We start from the raw sequence: 13,837 nt of genomic DNA on the forward strand, positions 1-13,837 counted from the left end.
TTTTTTTGAGACAGAGTCTTGCTCTGTTGCTGAGGCTGGAGTGCAGTGGCCTCATCATAGCTCACTGCAACCTTGTACTCCTGGCCTCAAGTGATCCTCCTGCCTCAGCCTCTTGAGTAGCTGGGACTATAGGCATGAACCACCATTCCCAGCTAATTTTTCTATTTTGTGTAGGGTGGGGCTTATCACTTTTGCTTGGGTTGGTCTTGAGCTCCTGGCCTCAAGTGATTCTTCTGTCTCAGCCTCCTAAAGTGGTTAGGATTATAGGCATGAGCCACTGTGCCTGGGCAACTTCATTTTTTTTGTTCACTCTTCAGACATGTTAATTTCAAATGACATGTTTTCAAATTTACTCTTTTTTCTGCCTGAGTCTTCTGTTAAACCTCTCTAGAGATTTTTTTAAAAAATCAATTCAGCTCCAGAATGTTTGTTTTTTTTAAAATTCCTCTTTGTTCATATATTTTTTGTTTATATATTGTTTTCCTGATTTTATTTAGTTGTCCATGTTCTCCTTTAGCTTCTTGCACATATTTCACACAATTGTTTTACAGTTTTTATCAAGTCAGTGGCCTGGTTCTTTAGGGTTGGTTTGTGGAGATTTATTTTGTTCCTTTGAATGGGCCATGTTTCCCTGTTTTGTGATCTTTTTTTGGAATTTGGGCATTTTGGAGAAACAGCCACCTTTCTGTCTTTGCAGACTGGCTCCATGCAGGGAAAAATATTCACTAATCAGCCCATCATAAAGGCTTAAATTTTTTCCAGGGATGCATCTTCCCTGAGTCTGTGCATGTGCTCTTCAGGTTTCCCCAGATAGAGGTGCTCTAAGTTTTTCTCAATTTTCCTAAGACTTTCACCCTTGCTCCCTCTTGGAGCCTTAGCTGTTCTGTTGTATTCCTTTAATCTCTTGCCCACAGGTTCCTGCAGGTCTGTGTTCCCCCTGCAGCTCTCTCAGGGCATGGCACCCACCATTGCTTTCAGCTGTTTCTATTCTGATATGCAAACTGCCATCATTCCCATCAGCACTGTGAGTCAGGCAATACAGAGACCAGTCCCTTGGGCAGCTGGTCCAAACAAGCCAGAGTAAGTTCCATTCTTCATCTTCTGTCCTGAGGAGCAGTTTTCTCCTGATTACACTGCACTGTACTCAGGAGAGCATGGGGCAAGGGTAAGCAAAAATGCCATGAAATTTCCTGCTGTTTTGAGTGTGGCATGTTAGGTTGTTGTTGCAGCTGCTTAACTGGTTTCTAGAGTTTTCACAAAGGTACTTTGATCCATGTTTATTCCTGGTTTCTGTGGGGGATTGAGGGGTCTGGAGCTTTGTAGTCCACCATCTTTTTGATATATGAAGTTAGTTTTTATATTCAAAATCATTTCTTATGCTGTTATTGCTAGGTTGGCATTATGAAAATCACACTTCTAGTAATGTCTTTTATAAAAAGTTTTGATACCACTTATAGTTAGGTAGGTGTCCACAAGTGATTTGCTGGCTTTCCATAGATTTTGGTTTGGTCTGTTGCCTCATGGACAGTGTGAATTAAAGTTTTATGTCTAGAAAAGGAGTTTATAGATTGTATATCCATTACTATGTCAGGGAAAGGTCATCACCTAAATTGACCTGAAAGCACGTATCAAATTCTTGATGAGATGTTATACTCTGGAATCTTATGCATGTATTTAACTTTTTTCAAGCTCGAAAAAACAAGAATAATTTAAATAAAGTTTCTGCTTGCCACACTAGTTTGGATTTATGTTCTGTAAATGAGTTTGCTGTGACACGGAGAATGTGAATCTGATGTTTTGTCAGGCAGATTGATCCTGATTAAGATTTCAGTTGAACTAAAAAATATGTATGAATTAATATATCTTTCCCACTATCTGGCATGGGGGAAGACCTGTTGCACAGGACTTAGATCAGTTTTCTAAGACTCAAGGTTAATGTAGACTGTAAGTGACTTTTGCTTAATACAAGATTTGATTTTGCAACATTCTGTTTCTAGTTTATCTTAAGGAAATACTTGGAAGTGCTGAGATGCATTCACAAATACCCATAGTGTTATTTATAATAGAAAAATAGAACTTTATTTTCAGTGATTAGAAAATAGATAAGGAAATTTATTGACAAAGTGAAACGAAGAAATTACTATGTAATAGAAATTTAGTCCGGGTGCCGTAGTTCCACAGCTATAATTCCAGCACTTAGAGAGGCTGAGGCTGGAGGATTGCTTGAGGCAAGGAGTTCAAGGTTGGTCTGGGCAACATGGTGAGACCCTCCCATCTCTACAAAAAGTTTTAAAAAAATTATGCAGATGCTCCTCAAATTCCATCGTAACTCCATCATATCTTGAGACTATTGTAAGTCAAGTGCATTTAATACCCTGATAAGCCCATTATAAAGTTGAAAAATTGTAAATTTTCCATCATAAGTTGGGGACCGTCTGTATTAAGGGAAAAAGACTTAAAGAAGAAAAGATTAAGAAGGTATTAATGGTTGTGTTTATAATCTTAACATTGCTGTTTTCTTTTAACTTTGAAATTTTCAAATTTTCCATAATCAGGTATTTCATAATCAGGAGTTAACAGGCTATTTTCTATATAGATTTTATTTTTAATAAGTTGTGTTTACAAACCTTTAAGAAGAAAAATACATTTGGCTACAGGAATACGAATATTGTTTAGAACAGATGAGCTTTGGTTAAAGAACAGTATGTAGCTATGAGTGAGAATGGAATTTGCAAAATGAAAAGCAAGAAATGAGAGTAAGGTGTGGTATGCCCCAAATGGAAAAGCAGCTAGCCAGGGAGCTTGGACCTGGAGCCCAGGCAGCCCAAACTGTGCTTTTCCTGGGGCTAAGTGTGAATGATCAGAGTGTTGCATCCCCTAGTAGGAATAGCTCTCCCTCGATATCAAGGATAGTGAGAATTAAGAATGTTTGTCATTAACTTTTCTGTTTCTTTCCACAGAATTTCTTTGGGTTGATTTACATAGAAGTTTCCACTGACACCTGTGTTCCTGAGCTATGAATATGTGGGCTGAGAAATAGTTTCTCTTGATAAATAAACCATTAACAAATACTGTGAATAGTCTTTATTATTTTTCTTAATAAGTCAGGGAACTTAAGAGCATCAGAATTGGTTGGGGGTTTTAACTATTAATGAACCTTACGATGATAACTTGCTTTCTGTATTTCTTTAAAATGTCACTGTTTAAGTAGATCTTTAATTATTTTAATATTGTGTCCATTTCATTGAGATGCTGGTAGATGCAGTTGCTTGGACCTAGACCATAGATTGAAGGGGTCTCTGCGAGCCTGTATCTTACCCTTTTTAAGTCGTACAGGATTCTTGAGTCCCAGTGATGTGAGCTGTATTTAAACCCAGGTATCACTGAAAAACTGCATGGTAAAAAACCCCTGGTAACCATAGACATCTACATGTCAGTGATTCAAGGATACCTTTTATTTTAAACAAACAGTATTATATAACAGTTCTTAGAAGCAATATGTAAAATTACCATAAAAGATAGATACAAGAATACATATTTACATTCTTAAAAATAGTTAATCTTGAGGTTGAGAAAACTCACTTTCCTACATGAGTGTAACACAAACTAATGGAGGAGCCACTTTTCATACTGAGCTTGAATTGTCCATTGTCTCGCTTTCCAGTAACAGTTATGTAGTGACTTCTCATACCCAAGAACATGTGAGTTAAGTCAAAGAAAGATCAGTGGGCATTTGAAATTGCGTTTTTTTCTCTTAGCATCTCACAATTTTAGGTAACCAGCTGTAGGCCCCCAGATTTGGATGTAAGCAGTAAACATTCTTTAATTTGACTATGAGATATTTACTAAATATTTTAAGATAGCTGGTGGCCTGGGATCTTGATTCAAACCCATTCTGACATGCTAAATATTATCACTCACTGGGAATAGCTTCATGCTTTGTCAAGTCAATTCAGAATAAACTATCTGGACTGTTGTCATTGTTAGCATCAGTGTTGGGATTCTTGACTCTCCTCCAGGACATCTGGGGGTTCCTAATATGTTTTATGGTACTAAGGAAACTCACCTGAGCACTTTGGGACTGTTCTTCATTGGTAGACAGAAGATTTACTATAAGCTTGCCTAGTAAAACACAAACTGGAAAAAGACTTCTGAAATGCATCTGGACAGTAATCAATCAGATTGTTTTCATAAATTTCAGTAAAATGCAGACTTCAGAGGGAATATACATAGCTGCTTTCACTGAAAGAACAACATTGCAATTAAGTAACAGATATAAAAATTAAACCACAAAAAGTCTAAGCATTTCACTCAAAACTTCTGCAGACAAGGGGGGGGGGGTATGAGGCAGAGGTGGTGTCCCAGCCCCAAAACAGGTGCAATTGGGGATGAATTTAACTCTGGTTCTCCATTCTAAAGCCTGGACACATTTTGTATTGGAGCACAGAGTTAAAAAATTCAAATTGTCACAGAGCACAAAGGAATGCATCTTCTGTGTGTGATTAAGAATACAACATACAGGATTCTGTTAATCATTGTCTCCACATGGGAAAGGAACAAATATTTTGTCACTCCACTCTAAAGTATCTTCTTTGTTTTGGGGAGATGATAAGAATCTGAATTTTAGAAGTGGCTAGAAATACTATAGGAAAGTGTTGGCCTTGTGTCTATGTTGGATATTAAGCTAATTAGGTTTCTCTTTTTCAAAAATAAATTACAGCCTGGCATGGTGGTGTACGCCTTTAGTCTCTGAAGGCTAAGCTGGGGAGGATTACTTGAGGCCAGGAAGGAGTTCAAGGCCAGCCTGGGCAATAGAGGCCCCGTCTCAAAAAAACAAAAACAAATTGCACAAGCAGCAATTGACACCTCAGAGGGGATTCAAGGGAACCCTTTCCTGAGGGCTTTATTTTTCACCATGGCAAATTTACTAATGAAGACCTGAGCAAAATGTGGATCAGCCAAATAATGGTATGTTTTAGCAGTGGAGGGGGGCGGTTCCACAGCCACCACAGGGCATGGTGTTTGTATGGAAGAGCAGTTGGGTGCCAGGTGACAAGAAGTCTTTGTGATGTAGTCCACAAGTCTGTTATACTGTTGCTCTGACAATCTCTCTCGGACTCCATCCACCTGGGATCCAAAAATAAAGATTCATTAGTTACCAGACCCTTATAATGAGATTTCCATAACAAAATTATTTCTTATATTTTGCCTTAATGTGTTTGTACGTCATGCCATTTAGGCCAATAAAGCTATGTAATCCAAAACCGTGCTTCCTTTTATTTTTCATCTGAGCTGTGGCAATGATAACACTGTGATTTTAGTGGTGTAACCCATACATGAGAATATTAAGACAACCTCCTTTGAATAAGCATTTGGTGTTGCATAAAATTGTCATGTTTGAAGTTGATGATTTGGTAACATTTTACTCATTAATTATTAAAACATTTGTCATTGCTTTTTGCCAACCAGCCAAGGAAAAAAGGAGGAAAATGGTTTTTTTTCCTCTGTGTGTAAATCTAATCAACATTAAACTCAATACCCTGGAATAAAAGCTCTGTTAACCTGGCTCCCGAACCCCTTCAGACAGAACTCGTTTGACAGAAAGAAGTGGAGAGCACCTCTTTCAAACCAGTGGCTTTGGACAAAGCGTTAAAAAAATAAATACCTTTTGAACTGTAACATTTTCTGTTTTTACAAATACTAGGATTTAAAGCCAGAGAAAATAGAAAAACTGGGCAGAGGAAGGGGAAATTTTTATGGAAAAAAGGGAGGATGCAAAGTACATTTATGGTTCATAAAAGTCTGGCTCATCTTCAGTGGAACTCAACTAGGAGAACTGAGATATACTACCTAAGTTCTTAAGTGAGATTTTTCTGAGAAAGCGCCCATCAAAGGCAGCTGGAGCTATAAATTCCTCCCACCCTGAAGTCCTGTAGCTGTCCAGCGTGTAGATCAAGTGGAGTGGGAACACTGCAGCTGTAGGCCAGGCATCTGTGAGAATCAGGTAGTCGCTGACCTCTCAGTGGTTTTTACCTACCAAATGTTGGCAGGACCACTCTGGAAGAATTACAAACATTTTTCGTGAGGGCTTTTTAGTTTCCAAAGTGGTGGTAGTGTAAAGAATTTACATTTCTGTGTAGAGTTCAGAAGAAAGCCAGGTTGATGGTAAAGAGTAAAGGGGCCTGCCAGAGGAATACATAGGGCATCCTTTACTTTGGGTCTCAGGTTTTTAAACCCGTGGCGGGGGGAAGGCCCCCAAAGATTCACTATCAGATGAAAGCTCTGCACCACCAGGCAAAAGCCAGAGCGCTGATGATATCATTGATGGGGCCAGAATTCAGCTGGAAAGCTTTGGATACACAGAGTCTTAATTGCTCCTCCTGAACAGCAGCACGGGAAAACCTGTGTTGTGAAAGGAGCCCGGCCAAGGAATAAATTGACCTTCTGACTCATTTTGAGCCTCTCATGAGGGATTTCAATAATGTGCCAGGCATATTAAGTAATTATTACCCCTAAAAATGGCTGCATTTAAGCAAGAAAAGCAAATGCTGATTTTTAAAAATCTGACTCCTGCCATATTTGAATGTACTGAATGATGTCATCTACAAATTAATTCCTTCCAAAATTCAAAGGAGCTGTGTTTCCTAGCATCTATGGCAAAAGGCAAAAAACCAGAAAAGCCATTTTATACAAAGATCTTAAAATGCTGCTCTGGGTCTTCCCTGCAAGTGTTCCCAGCAGGTAGGTTTCCCTGTTATGTTGGGGTGCACTGACATGAGCAGGGCAGCAGAGGAAAGTTCTCTGTGTCAAGCAGTGCTCCTGCTGTGTTGAAAACACGGGACTGCATGCAGCACTGAGTGAAGCAAAAATGCTCTGCAGCTAGGGTTCTTTTTGGGGTCAGTGGGGTAGGTTAGGGTTATGCACACAGACTTAAGGGGGTATTCTTATTTCTTAATGATTTGAGGGGAAAGGTAAAGTGAAACAGACATCGAGAAAGCAGAATGTGGAGGCTGAAGGCACTGACTCCCGCCATCTGTCCAGCACCCGGTGCTGCTGCGGGTACAGTGCTGCTCTCTTCCCACCTCCGTGTCGGCCACCCTTAGTCCCCAGCCTGCTTTTATCCCTGGACACCAATGGGAAGCCGTTGTTGAGAATGGTGTCCAGAGCTTCAGTGCTTCTGCCTCTAACTGATTCCATGGTCCCAAATAGCCTTGGCAAGCTTCTAGCTGGGGTCACCACCCCTATCATCTCAATAACCTCTGGAGAAACAGGTCTGTTCCCCTCCAGCTACAACAGTTCCCCACAGTACTAGCGTCAAACAGAAAAGCAGAAGGATCGCAACTGAAGACAGTAGAGACAGTTTAACAGTAAAAGACGACTCCTGTCTCAACAGTTCAAGCTCTGAATAGTTCCCAAACAGCTAAGGAATAACGATGGTCACAAATACTCCTTAGGGCCTTGGAGGTTTCTCGTTAAGGACTAAGGACGTGAAGATAATTGTATTATCCCCTGCCAAACCCTGTAGCCAGATCACTGCTGCTTTACTGTCAACTGATCAGAAGACTTTGGCAGATCTAATAAAGTCAGCCTGGACATCTGACCTCTCTGTTTATTCCCAGAAAGTCATCAACTTGAAGCAGCAATGTAGTCTGGTGCCAAGCCCCAGCTTAAAGCCTGACTGATAATGATCCAAGAAACTAGAGAAAGCTTAGAGTTGTTGTGGTTGGCTTCTTTCCATCTCCTCAGATAATTTTACCGAAACAATGGTGTGAGTGAGACACAGGCTCCCACACCAGGAAGAGAAATGAAATAAGGAGTTAGGACCTGCTGGAGGCAGGTTTGCTGTCCTTTCCTGGAGCCTCCTAGTTCCCAGGTTAGGACCAGAAGGCTCCTGTTTGCCATTGACCCACCCTCGCCATCTTGCTGTGTGGAAAATAATGTCTGTTTCTTAGGTAAACAATTAGTGTCTCATGGATCAAGCCATCACCTGGGAAGGAGGGGCAGAGAGCAGTTTTCCAGTGGGTGCACCTGCTGACCCTGGGCTGGACTACAGGAAGCTGGGGTCATTCTGGTCACCTCTGGGCTCACCGGCTCACCTCTGACCTTCCTGAGCATCCAGCTACATCAACTTATGTGTGCCAGCAGCCAGCACATCTCAGGAGCTGTGGGGCCGAAGAGCCTAAGCATCGTTCCCAGGGTGCACCCTGTGGTACTTAGGGATGGCAAACTATCCTATGGGAGAGGGAGCACGGCCCCAGAATACAAAGCAGTGGACAGGAGAGCGATCTCTATTCATAAAATGTTGACCACTGAAGTTTCTGGGGTTGGCAGTCGGGGAGGGAGCAGAGGGAGTGTCTTGTTTCATTCACGATGCCCCTTAACTTCTGAGGCTGTCCTCTCCTGTACCCACAATCCTGCTGCGGTTATTCCCAAGCTAAAGGCAGCCCAGGACCTGAAATCAGACGTTCGGATCAGGGGCCCTCCTGGAATTGCTAACCTGACCCTGGCCCTTCTTCTCCCAACCCACTCATTTTGGAACTCCATTGTCCTGTCCACTCTAGCACCAGCCCCATGACAGTCAAGCCAGGTCAGTCTTGTTTAGTTCACGTTCCAGTGCAGGGCTCATGTGCACACGGGGTGGCAGCTTCCCAGGGCCCTTTTACCTTGGCTCTCCCACCTCCACTCCCACCTCCTCCCTCTGACCCCAGCTCTCCTGGTCAGCAGCCACTCCAGAGGCTGCCTGGGTACCAGTCATTGTCTGCCTCTCGCCCTCTCCGGCGGCTAGCTTCAGTCACCCTGTTTTCTGAAATGTACCTCCACATCACAGGCCACTCTTGGCTGCTTGAGCTGCACGGTGAGCAGGTGGCTTTGCTTGCTGTCCTGTGCACAGTCGATCTCCGTGACGGGGAAGGCCTGCTGCTGTGTGTCCTCGCTGATGCTCACCACGAAGAGCACTTCCGATGTCAGCAGCAAGCACCCTTCGTGCTCCTGGCCTGAGCCCCTCACCAGAACCACATCTAGGGCCATGTGGACTTCCGGCCTGCCCAGAGACTGAAGCATTTTCCTGTTTAAAGGGAGAAAAGCGAGTCTAGGAGTCAGCTTTGGAAAGATGGTCACTTATCAGTGCTCATTATTTACCAGGGGTTGGGACAATCCCACAGAAAGCTCCCCAAGGGTAAAAGGCCCTCACCAATCCAGTTATTAATTTTAACTTGAAATGTAATTGCCAATTTATTCTCAAATTGATTCTCATCAAGAGAACCTGGTTCCTCCTGGGGACAAAGATTTCCCTTGGCTCCGCTCAGCTCCTTTTCTTCCCATTAGAAATGGCACCTTTAATCGGAACGCTGCTTCCACAGGGAGTCTCAGGTCCTCTCACAGGCCTGGCCTCTGTGCACATGTACGTTCCTCCCTGGGTGGCAGGCGTGGAGCAGGGGAGCTGTGCAGCCGGCCCCAAACCTGGGAACGGCAGCCTTTTCCCGGCCCTCTCCCGTGCCCTTGTGCTGCCCGAGATGTCAGTGCCAAAAACGGCTTCTCTTGGGCTCCCCTGCAAGCGTGGCTCTTTAGCTGAGAGCAAGCCAGGGGCTGTTACTGTACAATGTGGATGTAAAGCTGAGCACGTGTCTCAATAATCTTACCAGACATATTTGACATGGCTATTTGGAGCCTGGTCAGCATGTAGATCACTTGGCTGATAGCGCTGTTTGGGAAGCTGAGAAAGTCCAGCTCCGTGTAAAATACCTGTGGTAAGAGAAGTAAGGGAGTTTTACTAGTTGTGTTCTGGAAAACAGTTCCATGCTACAGTGATGTCATTTGCTTACAGCCATCCATAAAATGTTACTGATCCAAAATGATGTCACATCTTTGGAAGCAAGCGTATAGATAATCATTAAACATTACAATGCTCTTAACTTTGGTGATCTTGCCTTAGCAACAAACTATGAGCGTGCTACAGTCCAAGCATAGACTAGCAATGAGAGGAAGCATAATGCTCCTGAGCGTAACTGGTCATGAACAATAGCTTACGCATCAATTTATGTGTTAAAAAAGTCTAAATTGTTAGTTGACTTCCTTAATGTAACAATACTTCTGTATCTGTGCTATGGCAAGTCAAAGAATAAAAAAACGACACATACGTAGATACACACAAAGGCACACCCTTTGCCTAGATACAGTATTTAAACGTTCAGTGACTTAATCCAGCTGTTAAACACGAATCCATATACATTTATGAGCGCTCTTGGGGCCTCTGGTTTATTACCTGCTCTCCCTGGTGCCAGCACCAAATGAGGGCACCCAGCAGCGGCCACACAGGCCTCTGCAGAGACTCCAGAACCAAAGATGGTACAGCATGTGTGCTTTCTGAGGGCTTGTAAATGTTTATAAACGAGGCATAGTCATTAGACTAAGAGTTAGTGGTTTGTAAAACCTTCAGCTTGGTAATAAAAGTTTTACAAGAGTGATGGAAACCAAAAAGGCCATGTGAAGCTCTGCTGTGAGACAGTCTTACATAAGGGAGAGTTCCGCAGCCCTGGGAAACGCCGTGAGGGACAGTGGCATTTTCAAAGCCAAAGGAATTTGTGAAGTATGAGTTGACTTTACCTCACTGAAGTCTGTATCAAAAGGAATACCATTTTTATTAATGTATAAACATCTGATAAAGGTGAGTTTATCTTTTTCCACCTGTAAGTTGTAGCAGTTCTCACTGTCAGTTTCCCTGTGAGTGAAAATGTCATTCGCAGAGAGAGAATGAGAGAGCAGGGAGGGAAAAGCGAGGAGGAACACGTGGGCGCGCCTGTGTGGTCTCCTAAAGGATGCTTCCGATGGCTGCGTGAACGCGGGCATTCATCTCCCAGCCCCTCCTTTCAGACGCTGCTTGCATTCTCAGAGCCGGCCGCCTCTTGTCAAGACCTACTCAGGTGCCGGCCGCCTGTAGTGAAACGTCCTACAGACTGGATGGCCAGACGCAGGCTGCTCACGTGTCTGACAAACGGCAGAGTGCTCCTGTGGTTTGGGATACTAGCTAGACAGCCTGCTTCGTAACCAAAATGAGGACGCTAATTTTAGGTTAGAAGGTAACAATTCCAGTCACATTATTTACGGAAAGGTACTTTAATGTGCTCTGCCAAGAATGCAGAAACTAAGCAAGGGAGGAGGTGCTTCCTTTCACACGCACGCATTACCTCACGCATGGGGAGGGGCCCTGGCTCGCCACCATCCACGTGCAAGTAGTGCCGCAAGCCCACGCTGACCACAGCTGTCTGCCTGTGGAAGGGCTTTCAGTTGCAGACCATGCGCCTCTGCTGCTGTTGGCCGGGAGACTCAGCCCAGCCCCAGGGAGCAGGATGGCGCCTGCAGGTAAGAAGGCCACCGCCAAGCCCAAAGAAATTACTAACTGATTTCCTGGTTCAACAATTTTATTATTTTTTATTAGTAGTAACATTCTACTCTGTTTAAGCATAGAGAGAAGAGAATGATAGCTACTTTTTAAAAAATTTTTTACTCCTTTGCCATGTGAAAGGTTAGATTATTTTAGGGAACCCTTGGTATAATAATGCAAATTAATCGGTAATGTCTGAGCTGGCCCGACGCATTTTCCACTGACTCACCATAGCCAGCCTGTGACACAAGCTCCGCAGCTCCTCCGATGGGCTTCGTGAACACGCCCATGATTCCCTTCCCCACACCAGAAATAACACCTTTGGCCTTGTGTCCTGCTGAAGCCTGAGCCTCAGATGTTTTCTGGAAGTTCTGCATTGGCTGATCGACTATACCAGCAATCGCACCTGAAACAACAAAAGCCCTCAGTAAGGACAGATGCTTGAAATCCTCAGAAAATGAAAACCTCAATCTGGAACACAGTTTTATTTGGATTGAAAACGAATCCCTACCCTCATTATAAAGTTCTTCACTACACATTTATTTACCAGTTATCTAAGTACGTTGAGGGCTATTTACGTTAGACATTTATTATCTTCATGAAAACACCATGTTCAGACTAGGTTTGGTCCACACAGTCAGGATCTGTGAAGTTTATTTCAAAATTTAACAAACATGTCAGACTATTCGAAGTGTCATCCATACACCTTTCCCCAGAAATCAGGCAACCCAGTTTAGAGAGAAGAGCTAACAGTTACTCAGGAGGAGAGCAAGACTGCTCAGACTAGTGTATTTTCACTGAATCAGAAGGATGAAAAAACTGGAAGGAGTCAGCCCCTTTCTGAGTCCTCACTATTAATAGTAATCATTTAATAATAATTTATTATTATTAATACGCTAATTTGATAATTATTTAATAAGAGAAATTGCTGCTATAGTAATTATTATTTCCATTATAGGTAATCTAGATTGAGTGCTTCCTAGCTGCTGGGAACTGTGCTAAGAGCTTTATCTGTATGAGACCATTTAATCCTCATATTTCTAGGAGTCAGGCACTGTTTTATTTATTTTTTGTAGAGACAGGGTCTCGCTATTGCTCAGGCTGTTCTTGAACTCCTGGCCTCAAGTGATCTTGCCTCAGCCTCCCAAAGTGCCGGGATTACAGGTGTGAGCCGCCACGCCCAGCCTTCAGACATTGTTTTTATCCAAATTTGAACACTGAGGCACAGAGAGGTTAAGGAGTTTTTCCCAAGGTCACAGTGCTGTTAAGTGGTTGAGCCTGGGTTTGAACAGGGAATGTGAGTCATAGCCCAGCTCTTTACGGCCAACGTATTGCTATTCACTTATCCTGTTTATAAAACAGGCCTTCCTTTGTGCCAATCTTAGAAAAACTTCCTTCTCTCTCACTTCAACTGAGGTTTGGCCACTTTATCTTCACTTTAGAATAGCTACCAAAACTCAGCTTCACTACTCTGCTTTCAAGGCTTTGCCGCGGGGCAACTTTTCTACACTGAGCTTGACGGTGGTTACAAATGAAGGGAAACCCACAGGCGCTCTTCCTCTTCTGAGGATACATCGTCCTAACTTCTCCCCTCCTAGATTTCAATGATGAGATCTAGGAAAGGCATCACAAGGCCTGATGTTTTTCATGATGGTATAGAGGGTTCCCTAACTCAGAAAGAAGTGAAAATTTCTTTACAATTCTTGACGGGATTCTGTTTTCAACTCAAACCTGCTAGGACTGATGAAAATGCACAGTCCAATTCACCGGGCATGGTGGCGCATGCCTGTAGTCCCAGCTACTCTGGAAGCTGAGGCAGAAGGATCGCTTGAGCCCAGGAGTTTGAGGTTGCTGTGAGCTAGGCTGACGCCATGGCACTCTAGCCCGGGCAACAGAGCGAGACTCTGTCTCCAAAAAAAAAAGGCACAGTCCTCCTGGTAGAAATTCTAGTACATGTCAAATCCCATTACTTCAGATGCCACTAATTCAAAGTCTCTTGGGTAAACAGAGATTCCCAGGTCTCAGTTAATCACCTGCTAATTTCAAGCAATATTCTATTCAACAAAATCCAGTAAAATAAAAGGCCAGTTCCTGCAGGTCAATTGTAAAGGGAATGTTCTTCATGGATTCCATTCCTCTAGGTTTTGACAGAGACATTTAAATTTATGCATTGACAGATTAAGAATGACCTGAGGCGACAGGTCTGTTTCCCAGCCTGGAATAATACTGCCCAAACCTTCTAAAGAAATGAGGAAGCTGCTCCCAGCCACCCAGGCCACTCTGGCTATCAGGGGCAGCAGGTAGGGGGAGGTGTTGCTCTCTCAGCGCCCTAGACAGCCAGGCCTGGCACTTGGGCTGGGAGCTCTCCCCATCCCCTTTTCCGGAATCTGAGGCATCAGATGCTCTGTTCTCCATCTGTAAGATCAGCGGCCAGAGTGGTCACACGGGGAGAGGCGG

The 13,837-nt window shown here is 43.3% G+C and overlaps 2 protein-coding genes across 2 annotated transcripts in view; one reads left to right on the forward strand and one right to left on the reverse strand.

Moving 5' to 3' along the window:
* LOC105809747 (cytochrome c oxidase subunit 6C) overlaps window positions 1-3,095 on the forward strand; it is a 20,153-nt gene extending 17,058 nt beyond the window's left edge. The window contains exon 4 of the mRNA XM_012643591.1: window positions 2,961-3,095. The gene's annotated coding sequence lies outside the window, so the exon portion shown is untranslated. The remainder of the gene's footprint in view (window positions 1-2,960) is intronic.
* A 1,782-nt stretch (window positions 3,096-4,877) lies between these two features.
* The window catches only part of VPS13B (vacuolar protein sorting 13 homolog B (yeast)), a 933,283-nt gene continuing 924,323 nt past the window's right edge, over window positions 4,878-13,837 (reverse strand). The window contains exons 58-61 of the mRNA XM_012643529.1: window positions 11,610-11,786; window positions 9,639-9,741; window positions 8,815-9,064; window positions 4,878-5,127 (exon numbers count right to left, since the gene is read on the reverse strand). Coding sequence (XP_012498983.1) covers window positions 4,879-5,127; window positions 8,815-9,064; window positions 9,639-9,741; window positions 11,610-11,786 — 779 coding nt within the window. The 3' untranslated portion in view covers window position 4,878. The remainder of the gene's footprint in view (window positions 5,128-8,814; window positions 9,065-9,638; window positions 9,742-11,609; window positions 11,787-13,837) is intronic.

The sequence above is a fragment of the Propithecus coquereli genome, unplaced genomic scaffold (assembly GCF_000956105.1).
Source record: "Propithecus coquereli isolate 6110/MARCELLA unplaced genomic scaffold, Pcoq_1.0 Scaffold2, whole genome shotgun sequence".
Classification (NCBI taxonomy): domain Eukaryota; kingdom Metazoa; phylum Chordata; class Mammalia; order Primates; family Indriidae; genus Propithecus; species Propithecus coquereli.